The sequence below is a fragment of the Esox lucius genome, chromosome 14 (assembly GCF_011004845.1).
Source record: "Esox lucius isolate fEsoLuc1 chromosome 14, fEsoLuc1.pri, whole genome shotgun sequence".
Classification (NCBI taxonomy): domain Eukaryota; kingdom Metazoa; phylum Chordata; class Actinopteri; order Esociformes; family Esocidae; genus Esox; species Esox lucius.
The window spans coordinates 36731902-36749590 of NC_047582.1; the positions used below are offsets into that span (position 1 = coordinate 36731902).

At 41.7% G+C, this 17689-nt stretch overlaps 2 protein-coding genes across 3 annotated transcripts; one reads left to right on the plus strand and one right to left on the minus strand.

The window, feature by feature from the left end:
• Positions 1–1818: 1818 nt before the first annotated feature.
• Positions 1819–11486, plus strand: gpr19 (G protein-coupled receptor 19). The gene is made up of 2 exons (XM_010898031.3): positions 1819–2195; positions 9001–11486. Exon 2 carries the CDS (start codon positions 9018–9020, stop codon positions 10302–10304), a length of 1287 nt encoding a protein of 428 aa, XP_010896333.1. The 5' UTR covers positions 1819–2195; positions 9001–9017; the 3' UTR covers positions 10305–11486.
• A 1018-nt stretch (positions 11487–12504) lies between these two features.
• crebl2 (cAMP responsive element binding protein-like 2) lies at positions 12505–17670 on the minus strand. Of its 2 annotated transcripts, none has more exons than XM_020053423.3 (3): positions 17560–17670; positions 14710–14907; positions 12505–14352 (listed from the first exon to the last, which is right to left on the minus strand). In XM_020053423.3, exons 2-3 carry the CDS (start codon positions 14905–14907, stop codon positions 14212–14214), a joined length of 339 nt encoding a protein of 112 aa, XP_019908982.1. In that variant the 5' UTR covers positions 17560–17670; the 3' UTR covers positions 12505–14211. The 2 variants fall into 2 exon arrangements, with proteins under 2 accessions (XP_019908982.1, XP_010896334.1); XM_010898032.4 differs by lacking the exon at positions 17560–17670 and adding an exon at positions 15182–15450.
• Positions 17671–17689: the final 19 nt, after the last annotated feature.

Sequence of the window (17689 nt, forward strand, 5' to 3'; positions counted from 1 at the left end):
AATACAGCCTGTAGGTTGTTTCATATTCCTGAATCCCTTGGTTGAAGTAGTGTATGGGCTGGTGTACATAACCTGACTGTCATTTATTAGTGTTAGGCTTATGTATTACTCTGGCTCAGTATCATGATACCCAATCTGTCCAGTAGAGGGAACAGTGCTACACCAGTGAAACCAATCAAGAACCATCGGTCCGCAGTTGTTCTGAACTCAGGTGTCTGGTCTGTTTTCTCCTGGAACAAGTCCAGGCCGCGGGGAGGACGACACTCTGTCAAACTGAATACAGCTGGTTCATTCTATTTTGAAGTGAATTGCCATTAGTTTGGTCAAGATATTGTACTTCAATGTAAAGAACCAAAAAAATTCCTTGAGGTGAACATTTATCAAGAAATTGCTTCTGTGAATATTGGAGCCCTTCAGATGTTATTCTGTCTGCTTCAAACATTCATGAGCCCATCTACGTTGACTAGCTAAAAGGCCTGCTCTTCATTTCTGTTATTAACTCAGAGGGAAGGTTTGGCTTTGAGTAATAAAATGTATCTGACAACATGGTTGTGTTATATTAATGTATTAATACATACTGGAGTGAGACCAACATAAGCTGGAACCAACAGCTCTGTGACTCACAGACACTTCAGTCAGAACATGACTGACAAGTACAATTTTTTTCCATCAGTGTGACAATGGGAAAGGTTTATATTTGATTCATTATTCATATAGTTAGAAAACATGACACAGGCTGGGCATCAGCAAGGCCTTTCGGCTGGGTCTTAGGTTTCTGAGATGCTTGAACCACCATATATGGCACCATCGATCACACCGTGGTTAAATTAGCTTAGATCACACATCCTCTCTATCCTAATGTTTGGTTGAACCAAAACGAAACCTCTTGACCATGTCTGCAGGCTTTATATATATTATATATATAAACTAAACCTCTTGACCATGTCTGCAGGCTTTATATATATTATATATATATAAACTAAACCTCTTGACCATGTCTGCAGGCTTTATATATATTATATATAAAAACTAAACCTCTTGACCATGTCTGCAGGCTTTATATATATTATATATAATAACTAAACCTCTTGACCATGTCTGCAGGCTTTATATATATAAACTAAACCTCTTGACCATGTCTGCAGGCTTTATATATATTATATATAAAAACTAAACCTCTTGACCATGTCTGCAGGCTTTATATATATTATATATATATATATATAAACTAAACCTCTTGACCATGTCTGCAGGCTTTATATATATTATATATAAAAACTAAACCTCTTGACCATGTCTGCAGGCTTTATATATATTATATATATATAAACTAAACCTCTTGACCATGTCTGCAGGCTTTATATATATTATATATAAAAACTAAACCTCTTGACCATGTCTGCAGGCTTTATATATATTATATATAAAAACTAAACCTCTTGACCATGTCTGCAGGCTTTATATATATTATATATAAAAACTAAACCTCTTGACCATGTCTGCAGGCTTTATATATATTATATATAAAAACTAAAACTCTTGACCAGTACAGTGTCTCAAAACTCATTTGTCGGGGTGTCATATTTTAATTTGCCTGGCTTAATTATTTTCACCCATGGCCCTGACATGTATATTGGGAAATATCCCCAACATGTTGGTCATCTGACCTCTGTAGGAGCTTTAGTGGCCTGGGATGGTCTAGGGGTCATATAGACTGCTGTGGTATGGGTTAGAATCCTGCCCGTTTCTCTTTCAACGAAAACTCTTTACATTTCACCACTTTTCAGCCAAGGATGGATATTTAATTTTTATTTGAGAAAAAGATCCATTGTTTTTTCTCAGGTGGAATTCGGCTGATATATCTTTTACCTGTGTTATCCTAGTGGGCTCATAATCATCCCATCATGTGACTGTTTTCATTCAGGGAAAAGGAATGGATTAGGTAGGACTCTGATATTGTCCCCTCCTCTCTCCATCAGCGACATCTTGTCATGTTCCTAGCAGCCTGGCTGTTTTCAGGGAGACAGCTGTGGGTACGACGAGGCTGTGATTCAGTCCGTGGGAATCGAACATAACGGACATGATTCGGAAGAAGCTCCGCGAGCGCTCCTCAAAGGCACCATGTCTCTTAGATTGATGGAATACAAAGGCGCGAGTAAAATAATTAAAATGCGACCGTTATTCCGGTGAGGCAGGTACGTGACTGATTATTTTTGTAATCGTTACCTGTCCCGTGTAAACCCACATTAAAGCGATGATAGAGAGCGTTTTACGAATCGCAGTGAAATAGTCTAAATCACAACCATATACGATCATTATTTATTTGATGGTATATATCTAAATATTTATTTTGTTTCAATTCCGTCCTTGTTGATCTGAATGTGTCCATAAACAGTATTAGTGAATAAGTCAATGCGCACAACTGTGCCAAAGCGTGTGAGATCTCTATTTCAGATATTTTATTCATAATTACATCTCATCAATAAACACCAGTGAAACACAAAATATATGCTATAGATGAGTTATACTCAACAAACTGGGCTATAGCCTACGTGGCTTTGAAAAGCTTCGCTGGCAGAATTATTTTTCTTTGTCAGGGACGGTCTATAAGACTATATTGTAATGTATCATTATGTTGATTGTCTGTTTTTGTGAAACATATTTGAGACGTGTTCTTGTGTCCTGTTGGGGGGTTTGGCAGGAGATCACAGTAGTCCACGTACATACGTTTTCCTGTGGCTGTATAGGGGATGTTGGAATGGGATAGGAGGCATGAAGACCATCAGCTGTGTGTGATAGGCCTATCAAAATGAGTAGGCATAATGTCTTCTTATCACCAAATCGCCACTCAAGTAAAAAAATGTTAAGGCCAATTAAAGATTGTTTTGACAGATCAGTGGCGTGATTGACCGTGTAGTTGGGGCGGTGCCAAATGCTGACGGAATGTTTATAACAACAGACATGTAGGCCTAAATTGCTTATATCAACCAATCAGTTACTGCTGAAGTGAATAAAATGTATTACTAGTAAACTTTCTCTTTGTCAAAATACAAAATAGTAAAAAACTGGCAGTGGCATGCTCACGACACAAGAACATAGACTTCAACACTGGAATATTGGTCGTAATTAACGCTGCATACAGTACACTGTACAGAAAAACAATGATATGGCATTTGACAGACAATATATGTAAATAGGCTATAGCTTGAACAATAACTTGACAACTGCGAATTCTGATTTACACAACTTGTTTGGGGAAATGAGACAGAGAGATGTCTAGGGTGACCAGAATTAACCATACACATATGAAGCTATTAAAAAAATAAAATAACATAATAATCCCTCTGACATTGTTACTGGGGTTGCCTTGCTAGTTAGTTAGAAATAGCCAGGATGTCATCTTAGCAGTTACTAGAAATTACACAAACTAATTATAGTTTCAATGTGATGCTGCAGCTTGTTTATGGCCTTGTGGCATATGATGACAATGACTGACGTTGCTTTCTCTTTGGCACCATCAAGGCAATACCTGTTGTAGGGAGTTACCTTCATTAATATAGAGACCTGGTAGTTAATTTTCAACACCCCAAAGTCATCCATTAATACAGTGCCATAAAAGTAATGTGATAAAATCCCTAGTATCTCTTTGATGCAACCCTCTGCCATAGGCAAGTGCTGGCCGTTCAGCCCAATGCCCGAAGCTTCTCTGAGATCTAGAATAGACATAGACATGGTAACTGAAGCTTATTTTCAACAATGTTTTTCTTTTAGTATTTGTGTCATAATCTATAATATAAGGCAATATTTAAGCTGGGCCGCGATTTTTAAGCTGGGCAAGCCTAGTCCAGCTGGGCCGCGATTAGAAAGGATGAATGTTGTTTTCCCTGGCTGGTTTCAATCCTTGTTTGCATACTACAAGTACAGTTGTGCTTAAAAGTTTGCATACCCTTGGAGAATTGGTAATATATCTACCATTGTTAAAGAAAACATGAGTGAACAGGCAAAACACATTTATTTTATTTCTTATGGGATTCAGAATGGCACAATCATAAAACAAAACATGGCATGGCAATATAGAACTTTTGAGCATGGGTCAGTTCATTCTTTGCTATGTATTGCCCCCTTTAGCATCAATGACAGCGTGCAGTCTTTTGTAATAGTTGTCTATGAGGCCCCAAATTCTTGCAAGGGGTATAGCTGACAATTCATCTTGGCAAAATGCATCTAGGACATGCAAAGTCTTTGGTCGTCTTGCATGAACTGCACATTTGAGATGATATTAAGGTCAGAATATTGCTCCAGAACCTTCAACTCTTTCTGCAATAACCACTGGAGGGTCAATTTGGCCTTGTATAGGGTCATTGTCGTGCTGGAAAGTCCAAGATCTTCCCATGCGTAGCTTTCGTGCAGAAGAATGCAAATTGTCTTTCAGTATTTTCTGATAGCATGCTGCATTCATCTTGCCATCAATTTTCACAAGATTCCCTGTGCCTTAAGAGTTCACATCCCACCAAAACATTAATGACCCACCACCATGCTTCACAGTGGGGATGGTATTCTGTTCACTAGAGGCCTTGTTGACCCCTCTCCAAACATAGCGCTTATGATTTTCAACACTACTGTTGTTTGCTCCTTGGGGTTTAAGGCCGGGTGTCTCTGTAAAGCACTTTGTGACAACTGCTGTTGTAAAAAAGGGCTCTATAAATAAATTTGATTGATTGATTATGGTTGTGACCATAAAGCTCTATTTTGGTGTTGTCATTCCAAATGACAGTGTGCCAGAAGCTGAGGCGTGTCAAGGTGTTGCCGGGCATATTGTAACCAGGCTTTTTTGTGTCATTGGCGCAGTAGAGGCTTCTTTCTGGCAACTGGACCAAGCAGCTCATTTTTGTTCATGTATCGTCGTATTGTGCGCCATCTTTTTCCAGAGCAGCCTGTATTTCTCCTGAGATTACTTGTGGGTTTTTCTTTGTATCCTGAACAATTCTTCTGGCAGTTTTGGCTGAAATCTTTCTTGGTCTACCTGACCTTGGCTTGGTATCAAGAGACCCCCGAATTTTCCACTTCTTAATAAGTGATTGAACAGAACTGGCTGGCATTTGCAAGGCTTTGGATATCTTTTTATATCCTTTTCCATTTTTATGAAGTTTCATTACCTTGTTACGCAGGTCTTTTGACAGTTCTTTTCTGCTCCCCATGGCTCAGTATCTAGCCTGCTCAGTGCATCCATCAGAGGGCATGTTTTGTACTATCCCTACCATGACACAGAAAAAAGTAGTTTTATTACCAGGTAAATATGACTAACACATTTCTATTTACAGCAACAATTTGGGAGCAATGAGGGTTAACGGACAAGAGACAGAACAAAACATTTTCTCAGGGATTCAAGCCAGCATCCTTTTGTTTGCTGGATCCAGTCTCCTCAGGACTAGATGGATCCTAGAGCTATATATTTAACATGGCTTTGATATGTCTTGGATTGACACATTTAAAAATCTGATCTGAAACCCTGTAAACAGATCAATTGGATAAGAACCTGAAATCTATGAAATCTAAACACCATGGGTTTCAGATCAACCAGATCATGAAACTATACCAGATGGATTGATGAGAACCACACCAGAAGCACTATGTGACGTGATCCGTGGACAAATGTTTACTTAGTCATGTGCCTCCCTGAACATGTTGTTTTCACCTAGTGTTGATACAGAATATAAAGGGCACTACTGGGGACCAGTGTATTGTATCAGTATTGTTTTGTCTGTCTTGTGTTGTATCAATGTTGCGTTAGTGTTGCATATTCACAGTTTTGTGTTGTCTCTGTTAAGTGAGTGTTGTTTTCTGTTATGTCTTTTGTTGTAATGTATGGTGTAGTCCTATTGTTGAGCAGTCTCTAACCCAGTATTACTGTAGTGGGTTGCTATAAACAGCTGTTGGCCCTGGTTCCTATGCAGTTCTGTAGGTCTCTAGCTGTAGATCTGTTTCTGTAGGTCTCTTTCTGTAGGTCTCTGGCTATGGGCCTCTGTCAGTAGGTTTCGGGCTATGGTCCTCTGTGAGTAGGTTTCTTTCTGTAGTTCTCTGGCTGTAGGTCTCTTTCTGTCGTGCTGAGCATGTTGGGCCAGGCTGTATCAGGCTGTGGTTGCCAAGGGAATACTAGAGAGTATGGAGAGACACTAGAGTAAACATGAGAGCTAAGTACAAACTGCTGCTCCCCTGGATCTGGTCTGGTCTGGTCTAATCTCAACCTCTATTACAATCTCTACACCTATACTGACCTATATAACCCATCTTTGCCTATAGTAACCTCTATAACCCAACATCTATATCAACCTCTATAACCCAACATTTACAGCTATACTGACCTCTATAATCCAACATCCATATCAACCTCTATAACCCAACATCCACATCCATATCAACCTCTATAACCCAACATCTACGCCAATCTCTATTACCCAACTTAAATACCTATATCAAAAATAGCTCACAAAATAATTAAGGGACAAAGTTGTGGAACGAAACAGATCAGGGGATGATGGCCTTAATAAATCCATTCGAGTTTAATGCCAATCACCTTAAAATCCCACAATGATGAATAAATCACTTTTATAAACTGGAATCAGAGCTCTTAGTCAACCTTTGTAAAACCTTAATAAATGTCCCCAGACAGATTAGTGGTCCCACAGATGGCTGCTTATTGCATCAACAACCTATTGTCACCTGGTGCGCGTTCAGAGCCCAGTTCCCCAGAGTGACTAATGAATAGTTTGGCCTCAACAGCAGTCTCTGCTACTCAGATCCCATTCACAAGATGGGGGTTGATGTTCTACTGACACCAGAATGCATAAACACAACTACTCCCTCTAGTAGGCCAGGTGGCTGTCGCTATGGCAGCAGAACCCAGTGGCTGTCCCTACGGTAGTAGACCCGCTGGCTGTCGCTACGGTAGTAGACTCCAATGGCTGGCGCTACGGTAGTAGACTCCAATGGCGGGCGCTACGGTAGTATACTCCAATGGCTGTCGCTACGGTAGTATACTCCAATGGCTGTCGCTACGGTAGTATACTCCAATGGCTGTCGCTACGGTAGTATACTCCAATGGCTGTCGCTACGGTAGTAGACTCCAATGGCTGTCGCTACGGTAGTAGACTCCAATGGCTGTCGCTACGGTAGTAGACTCCAATGGCTGTCGCTACGGTAGTATACTCCAATGGCTGTCGCTACGGTAGTAGACTCCAATGGCTGTCGCTACGGTAGTAGACTCCAATGGCTGTCGCTACGGTAGTAGACTCCAATGGCTGTCGCTACGGTAGCAGACCCGGTGCCTGTCGCTACGGTAGTAGACCCGGTGCCTGTCGCTACGGCAGTAGACCCGGTGGCTGTCGCTACGGTAGTAGACCCGGTGCCTGTCGCTACGGCAGTAGACCCAGTGGCTGTCGCTACGGTAGTAGACCCAGTGGCTGTCGCTACGGTAGTAGACCCGGTGGCTGTCGCTACGGTAGTAGACCCGGTGGCTGTCAATAACAGCTTGGAGGACTTATTGTTGTTAAATACAGATGGTTTGTTATTTCCTTAAAGCCAGTTCAGGAGTCTACTTTGTTATGGTGAATAATCTTAATCATCAGTCATAGAATGCCATTCTGTCTTCATCTAGGCATTTCTCCTAATACCAATGATTTGCTGGTTGTGGTGTTTCACTGGACATGGAGGAACAGTCCCAGTATCCAATGTTGCCATGGTAGCAATGAATTGTGTCATGAAATGTCATGTTATGTTATCATCAGTTTCTAGCAACGTAAAACTCTTTAGCAGAAAGTCTCAAAAGAAGAATTCAACTGATTATAAACATTGAGATATATACACTATTCTACTACGAAGTTCTTCTATGAAGAGATATAGAGATTTTATTAATATACATTTTTAGCTATATTTCTATTTTAGTATATAGAGGTATTTTTAAGATTTATTTTGTACTCCATGTGTAACGGCAGTACATCAAACAATTCCACAATGCTCCAAATCTAGGGGGTCAATGTTTTCAGTCACACATTTTTACCTCAGAAATACACCGTAGATGTATTTCTTCTCCCTGACTGTTACAACTGGTCTCTCCAAGGCTGTGTCCTCCATCCTCTGCTTTTCTCCCTGACTCTTATGACTGGTCTCCCCAGGGGTGTGTCATCAGTCCTCTAATTTTCTTCCTGACTCTTGACACTGGGGCCCCTCAGGGGTGTGTCCTCAGTCCACTACACTCTGTTCACCCATGACCATCTGGATCTACATAAGTCCAACTCCATCATCAGTTTCCAAACAACTCCATGGTTACAGGATGATTAACAGGTTGGTCTGCAGGGAGAAGCTTCTGGCCTTTCAAAGCCAGTAAATTCTCTTCCACAGCCTCTCCCTCAACATCAACGAAACAACAGAGATGATTATTGATTTTAGGAAACAGAGAAGGGAACTCTCCTTGATCCACATCAAAGGTTTTTTGGTGTTCACGCAGGCGAGGAGTTGTCATGGACCAAGACAATGCTGAGTGAGGCTTGATGACGGCTGTGCTGCATTAATGACCACCCACTTTGATACGCCTCGGACAGACAGGATCTACATGAAGACATTAGATTGCAGCCTAAGCCACTATGCTGAACACTTAAATTAGACTGACTGAGCACACATTCACTCAACACTATACCCACCCAGACATTCTCACCATGCCATAACTGCTGCTCACCAGACCCATTTTTACTATTCATCAAAAAATAACTGATTCTCCATATTTTCTCCGTATACACAAGTTTCAGGTAGATTTTTACCTACGAACATGATATAGATGGACCATGGAGTCAACAAAACACTAACTTGCTGGTTCCCTTATTACAATGCAAAGTCAATATAAATAATAAAGTAATAAAATAGCTACACAATACAAATAAATATATTACAGAGATTATGAATGAATATTAGGAGATGTTGTGGTGATCCTATGGTTTGTGTCTGCAGGTGGAACGCCAGTGGTCATGGTGTATGCCTCGTCGACAGATACCAGGAAGCTGTCTCTCCTCTCATCCTCCTTCACCCTCCCCATGACCTTCAACCTATCAGAGGGGGACAACAGCAGCAGCCTGGCTAGTTCAGCCACACCCTTCCTCTGTAACCGCGATGCCCTCTCACCCTCCTATTCTTCGGGTCATCAGAACATCACCCAGGTGTCGTATGAACTCACCCCAGCCGAGGTGGTTGTTCTGGGGTTGGTGTTCAGTGTCCTCTGGCTGGTATCCATCCTGGGGAATGCCTTGGTGTGTCTGGTGATTCACCGCAGCAGACGAGCTCAGTCCACCACTAACTACTTTGTGGTGTCAATGGCCTGTTCGGACCTGCTCCTTTCCCTGGGCTGGGCTCCCTTCGTCCTGCTGCAGGTGGTGTCTGGCCACTGGCCCCTCAGCTCTGCCTCCTGCAAAGCTGTACGGTACCTGCAGCATCTGTGCCCAGGCGTCCAGGTGTATGTACTGCTGTCCATCTGTGTGGACCGGTTCTACACAATTGTCTACCCTCTCAGCTTCAAGGTCTCCAGGGAGAAAGCCAAGAGGATGATCCTGGCATCCTGGGTGTTGGACGCTGCCTTCGTATCACCCTGCCTCTTTTTCTATGGTTCGGAGGCTGCAGATGGGCACTGTGACTTCTTTCTGCCAGTAGGGAGCTGGGATGGTGTGACATATGGTTCCACTCATCTTCTCCTGGGCTTTCTGGTTCCAGCCATTCTCATTGTGTGGTTCTATCAGCGTGTGGTCCGATATATTTGGAGGATTGGCGCCGACGGACACACAGTCCGGCGTACCATGAACATTGTCCCCAGGACTAAGGTGAAGACCATCAAGATGTTCCTCATGCTGAACGTGGTGTTCCTTCTCACCTGGATGCCCTTCTACGTGGCCCAGCTGTGGCACCCGAGTGATGCCCTGGGCACCAGCCGACAGGGGGCTTTGGTGTTCTGTTGCGTGGTCTGTGTGTCCTTCAGCTCCACGGCCTCCAAGCCCACCCTCTACTCCGTCTACAATGCAAACTTCAGACGCGGCATGAGGGAGACCTTCTGCATGTCCTCCATGAAGTGTTACCGTAGCAATGCTTACACAATCACCGCCAGCTCCCGCATGGCCAAGAAGAACTACATCGGTGTGGTGGACATCCCTGTGACAACCAAGGCCACGCTCACCAAAGACTCTGTCTACGACACGTTTGACCGTGAAGCTAAGGAGAAGAAACTGGCCTGGCCAATCAACGCCAACCCTCCGAACACATTCGTCTGAGGGGCCAATCAGCGCCAAACCTCCTGACATATTCGTCTGAGGGCAGGCATTCAACTCACTTTTAAGAAAGAACAGAATTGAAAGTGTGAACACTGAATATGTAGGAAAATACATATCAAATCTGCAAATGTGCATTACAAACACTTCAACAATATTGTGAAGGACTATATTTGGGGTGCTTGTAAATTATATTTTGAGCAGATGATCTCGCTAGCACTCCCGCAAAAGAGGGAATGGTGTTCATGACGTAGTGCTGAATCATTGACATACTCCCCCTTAGTCGTAAACATCTGTGTGGATGTGATCTTGATGATAAGGGACCATAGAGAATAGGCTTTCTCAGATGGAGCAGTCTGAACACAGTATCATCAAAACATCCGGCCTTGGAGCCAAGACACGAACCTAGATGGCATTCATCTGTTATAACATGTTAGTAATATTCTGGTTACGTTATAACCTGTTTCTGGTTAGTTATAATATGTTGATAATGTTCTGGTTTGTGTGTTGTTGTGATCTCTGTGATTCATATGATGTCAAAGCCTTCTATGTTAATGGACTAAAAGACTCTGTCTTAAACTCGAAACATTTTTTCAACCAGTCAACATGCTGGCACAAGAAATCATTCTGCAAATCATAATTAAAAAAAAAATGTTGACATTAGCCAGACCTGCCCTGCCAGATGCAGCATACTTCTGTTAGTATGTGTGAAACATCTAATCTCTTTGTCTTCTACTGTCTATGCTGTGATCTAAAGAGTTTCCTCTGATGAATGACTAACAAATAAACCATCAGCAAGGTACCCTATATGATTCAGCCTTACTGTTTACATTTTGGAAGTACTGCAACATTTACAGGGACGGTTTAAAAAACTATCTGTTGTATTCATAGATGGAGGGGAAATTGACTCAAAGAAAATCTCCAAGAGAATGTGCTTTGTTTGTCTTTGACATTTTGGAAAGGAAATGGTGTCACTGCAGAGGGAGATATACAGCTCAGTTTGTCTTAGAACAAGAAGTTCTGCATGAACCCAGACTAAAATATGTCCGGCTGCTTCCTAGTTGGAGCGTTGGAAGTAAACTGGAATAATAAGGTTGTTTGCTCTTCTGCCTGACGGGTTTAAACTTTCTGAAAAGCTGAAAATGGAATTGGGAATGTGATGCACTCATCAATCAATCAATCAAATTTATTTATAAAGCCCTTTTTACAACAGCAGTTGTCACAAAGTGCTTTACAGAGACACTCGGCCTTAAACCCCAAGGAGCAAACAACAGTAGTGTTGAATTTCAGTGGCTAGGAAAAACTCCCTAAGAAGGTCGAATTTTAGGAAGAAACCTAGAGAGGACCCAGGCTCAGAGGGGTGACCAGTCCTCTTCTGGCTGTGCCAGGTGAGATATTAAGAGTCCAATTGGAATAATAAATACATTTCTCTGGGCTAAATCCAGAGTCTATTTGATTTCAGACTAGGTCAGAAGTATGACCAGGTGGACAAGGACAGGGACAGCAACGGGCCCCTTCATAATCACCCTTTCAGAGACAGAGACACAATTGTTTTTCTGTCCTTGTGCGGACTAGAAAACCATAAGTCCATGTTCTCCTAAACCTAACATCAATAACCTAGCTTTAATTCACAAACTCGAAACGTAACATCAATGTTCTCACTAACCCCAGTTGTACCCTAAAACTAACCCTAAAGCCAGAAATGTCTGATTTCCTTGTGGGGATTCTCATGGGGGTTTCCAGTCTACAGGTATTGTTAGTTGGGTCTCACAAACACAAAATGTACTGTTCTTAGGATGACCCCAAACATGATTCCTTTCCCTAACATAAAACCCAACCTTCAGTTCAATTCCTAACCCAAATTCCAATTAGTTTTTAGTTTCATCCAGCTGCAAATGGCTTTTTTCTTCATTTGACTGGGACAATGTACCAACGCAGTCAGTTTTTCCTTGTTTTATCGTCCTTTTGGAAGTTTGTCTCTTACGAGGATCCCTAAAGATGTGTGACTAATATCATCTCTGTACTTTAAAATCAAGCAGAAGAGCAAAGTAAAACAGTTAGGAGGGTTGGGACTCATCACATCATAGAAAAAGAATTAACCTGTTCCTTTGTGCTAACATAACAGGTCCATGGTTGATGATAAGAGCATCGTCTGAAGCCCAATGAAAATAAATGACATAAGAAAAGACAGGAGTATTCACCATGTTTTGTATATGTCTACTTTATTACATTGAACAACTTCAGTTTAACATTTCTCCTCTCTCCAGAAACCAAGGGCAGGTGCATACACGCGCACACGCACGCACACACACGTGCAGCTTGGTCCTACAAAACATTCTATTGGGTTTAGAATTTGGGTTGTTGAGGCTGCACAACACAGGTAAGTGTGTGATTGAAGATTCATGTATAAGTGCTTGGTAATTAATCCTACAGAAGGAGGATAAGTCAATGATCATTAGTTAACAACAGGTGCAGGCTGCTATATTTTAGAAGGTTGCTCACATTATGGAAATAGAAAGAAGCAGCCATGTCCTTGATCTGTGATCCTTTGGATTCATTGTAACTTTAAAAAGAAACAACAAAGTGGAGCAATTCTTCAACACTATTCTTTAAGGTCATGTCATCATTGCTAGTATTTCACACAAAACTATAACATCTTTACAAAACAGCATCTTTACAAAACATCAAATAACATCTCTCTGTTAAACCTGCTATACATTCAACAACACACTACAAAACCTGCAAAAAGTGCTTTCTGTGATCCATAAAAAATATAAATAAAAAAATAAATCCAACATGTATCCATCAAACATATCAAGACTTCTATATCATTACATCATCATCATATCACCATCATCACTACAGGCACGTTAACCTTTGTCTGCCATGATTCCCTGACAAGGCTCTGGCCAAAATGGCACTCCTTATCAAGTGCACTGCCAGGACCCTAGGCTATACAGGGAATAGGAGCCTATGGACACAGCATTTATATTTAGAGGGGCACACAATGTGTCAGAATCAGCAATAAATCCAAATAAAGGTAATTCCTTTTACCAAGCTTTGTTTTGGTGAGAACAGGAAGTGGGGTCCCATGCATTGGTCCAGTCCAAGCTCTTCACTGTTCTCCTCTGACATATTCAAAACGCTTCCCGAACCCTAACATTCAGACGCTAAAATATTGAGACAATAAAATGTAAAGAATGTACTACAGAAGGAGGATAAGTCAATATTAATCCAAGCTGTCTGAAGCTGCCTATGTGTAGATGTCTGGAACTTATAAGATCTTCACTTTCAGAACATTAACTTATGTGATTAGTGTACAAAGCGTTATCATATGGCCATATGGATTACAGCTGTAAAAAATAAGAAATATTTATCTGAATTCCTAAGTGAATTTATTATTTCATTCCCAGTAGATAAAGTCTGGCAGTTCTGCAGGCAGTGTCTCCATGAGGGGGCACAGGGAAACGGACTGACCATTAAGACATTCAACACAAAATCACTCCACCTACAGGCAGAGGCCTTATAATGGAGTGGTCTGGCAAAATGCCTACCTCTGTTTCAGAACCTTTCAGCAGAACGCCTAGCTCTGTTCTAGAACCTTCCAAGACAGCCTAGCGCGGTTCTAGAACTACCCCACTGACAGGCGATTTCCAGGTTGTATCATCAAGGCACAGAACAAGCAGATAGGGAGACTAATTTAAGTTTTCCAATTAACCTGGTTTTTGTTTTCCGTTGCTCAACATATCCAAAATGCAGCTACGTTGTGCCTTAATACTTACAACCCAGATCTGCCATCTCAATAGAAACTACTTTTTCATGAAAATATCAAATCTATGGCTAACTGACAGTCCGTCTAGCTCAAGCCTGGCTCTTGGTACAAACTGTCTGATATGGATTCTCCAACATATTAGCTTTGGTTGTTGTTCTTGTTGTTCTTAGAGCTTTTGGTGGAAGAGCTTTGAGGCGCCTTCTGTTCGTCTCCTGTCAGCAGAGCCTTTATCTCAGAAGGGATCTTCCCCTGGTCCATGGCTGTACACCACTGTTTATACTGGATCAGAGGAGTAACACAGAGCACAGTTAGATGGAGTTTCCTGTTAACAACAGTAATCTTGAACCCCCTGTTCTCTAGTAGCTAGCATGGCTGTTGACAAATATGTATTAGAGACATCACAGGCAAATGTAGAACGTTCTAGTGGGAAAGTTGGGTGAAACATTTTAAATACCATTAAAATATAAATGATTGTTCAATAACTACCCCTGCTTAGACTGCTGCCCCCGCGACCCGGCCCCGGATAAGCGGAAGAAGATGGATGGATGGATGTTCAATAACAAATTAAGTACTTTAATAGAAACTCAGGGGAATAGGTGCAAGGATTTTTAAAAGAATGGAGAGGTGTTGGTGTACCATCTCTAGCTCCTCTCGCAGGGCACAGATTGCCCTCTCCTTGCTGGACACGAGCTCCTCCAGGTACTGATACCGCAGCTTCTTCCTTGCGCGGCACTCCCGGGCGCTCTGCCGACTCCTTTCCAACTTCGCTTTTAAGTCGATTTTAGCAGGTTTACGGCCTCGTTTACCGGGTTTCTTAACCTTACCTCCCACCATCTGTCAAAATAAAAACAGAGATAATTATACAGTATAATGTTACACAATGACATACACTACTACTAGTTAATTTACTTAGCTAACTAACCTAGTATTGCATGAGAGGCAGGATGAGGTATAATGCGTTATCGGAGATCGATGGCTTACAAAAACAACCATTATACACAATACAACTATAAAACGATTAATATTTTGTCCGTATCATTATTTAACACTTAGTTGTTTACCCAATCAGCCCCCTTTACAACATGAATAGAAGAGCTTAGTTAGATACCTTGCTGTCATCCATTTTGGTTAGCACAGCTATCGACGGCTGCTAGTGACGCAAGCTCGGAAATTAGACTTCTCAAAATGGATAGCGATCAACTAAATACTTTCTATAGATTGTAAACTTAAAACATAAACAGATCTTGAACACATTAACTACAACGTTTCTTAAACGGTAACATTTCGTCCGTTTCTAGTTCATTCGGGCTTTGTTGTGCTTTCCTCCTCTAATGTTTTTAGCACAGTGACGCTTCCTGTTGTAGAAACTTTAGACGTGCCTTCTTCGCTATGGATTCTGGGAAATGTCGTTTCTTTCGTAAATCAACACAATTACATGATCTGCCTTATAAGCACATGAAAACTACAACTAACATCAACCTTTGCGAAAACATGCGCGTAACCATACGTCTTCTTCGAGCTTCTACAGAACAAACCCCACCTATTTCAACGAAGTATTCAAAACCGAGCCACGCCAAAAAAGCAGTATCCTTAGTGTCTAATAGTAGTAGGTGTTCTGGGTGAATTGTGAGATTGGGGCAAGGCTAACCGGGGTTCTGGGTGAATAGTGAGATTGGGTAACCATGCATGTTAATCTTATCAGTATTACGTCCTGCTTTGATTACTCTTATTGTTACCAGCAGAGTGTGCTCATCAGAACCCCTAGCCATGCTGTAACTGGTTCTGTTGATCATCAGAATCCTTAGCCACATACCGTAACTGGTTCTGTTGCTCATTAGAATCCTTAGCAACATACCGTAACTGGATCTGTTGCTCATCAGAATCCTTAAAAACATACCATAACTGGTTCTGTTGCTCATCAGAACCTCTAGCCATTCTGTTACTGGATCTGTTCCTTATCAGAACCCCAAGCAACATATTGTAACTGGGTCTTTATCTCACCAAAACCCTTAATAACCCTTAGTAAACACAGGTCTGCTTCCTGCTTCCTATGCTTATTACAAATGTAATGTCCTTGAAAACACACCTCAAAAGCTTGAGGATAATTTTTTCTTTCAGGAGCTTCTTATTGATCTCTTTCAAGTTAGTGCTGATGTAAAAGGGCGTTATTAATACATTTGATTGATGGGTTCCTTCCTGTCTGAGGACTATGGACAGAGCTATGAGGGCTGAGGATAGACCACTGAAACCTGAGGAATGAGGACTGATGATGGTAGCTGAGGACAGAGAGCAGTTGCTGTGGTCATCTGGACATGGATTTGCTACATTTTCACTACATATTGCCCTACTTTTGAAAAAGCCCAGTAGGTTGTACTATAGTAGCCCATAGAGTTTAGGTTGCCATTTGTGCCAGAGATCGGTTCTCCAGATGGGTCGGTTCTCCAGATGTTATTTTGCAGTTGGGCAACCCAGGTGTTGAGTATCAGTAAGTACAGACAGACTGTCAATGCCACTTGGTTTTGGATGCAGTGGTAACCATGATTATCCTCTGGAAGAACAAGCTTTGTTTGTCAGAGCAAAGCATTCTACTGTGTAACTGAGTCCCAAATGACACCCTATTCCCTGTGTGGGCGCACTACTGTTGACCAGCGCACTATGTAGTGAACAGTGTGTCATTTGGGATGCACACAATATATAGCCACGGTTTCAACTTACTGTGTCATTTGTTCTATAAGCAGGCTGTCAATGCCCGTTCTCCCCTCAACTATGCAACAGCAAGAGGTGAATAACATTTTCAAGCAAAACATGAATAAAATCATAAAGGATTTGGGCCTTTTCGGATAAAGACATGGCGCAGACATCAGCGGTGCTACCGAACCCAACCACTGTGTGACACCATGTAGATCTGTTTGAGAATGAAAGGGGATGGCCTTTAGAAAACCACAGCTGCCAATCTGTTCACTCCTGCTCCACTCAACAGGGCCAACAGTATTCTCACACACACACACACACACAGACACACACACACACACACACAGACACACACACACACACAGACACACACACACACACCGTTCAGCATGGAATGATAACAAACCAACAAGAAACAAATAAATACATTGTTTTAAGACAGACATCTCGCCAATCGATATCCCGATACAACCAATGTTATGTGGTAGCTGTGATGTCCAGCCCATTTACTTGTCATGTAAAAGAAAATCTCATCACGTTTTTGTTTTTTACTTGCTTTGGCATTAAAGCGGCTTTGAATTCAATTTAATGTGTGTGTGCACGTTTGTGTGAGTGTTTAATAATACAGCACTGTGTGTTTGGGTGTGATGTTTATTAATCTAGCAAACGAGGCCGTTAGAGATTAATATATAAAACCGGATATGAAGGGTTAAGGCGACAGCTAGCTAGTAGGACTATGTCGACCGCTGCCCAACCACAGAGAACTAGCAGGCATTTAATTATAATAATACTCACCGGGTTTCGGTGCTCCGCCCACCTTTCCACATGTCCTCCAAGTTTTAAATTCTAAAAGAACTTGTGCGTTTAAATCTGAGTATATGTGACACGGGCTATCTGATGTAATATGTTTATTCTGTAAAGTTAG

Coding starts and splice junctions, on each gene's coding strand:
- crebl2 (XM_010898032.4), bottom strand. Junction 14,353..14,709: donor TGCGAGAGGAGCTAGAGATG/GTACACCAACAC, acceptor CCTCTGATCCAG/TATAAACAGTGGTGTACAGC.
- gpr19 (XM_010898031.3), top strand. CDS start 9,018: ATGGTGTATGCCTCGTCGACAGATACCAGGAAGCTGTCTCTCCTCTCA.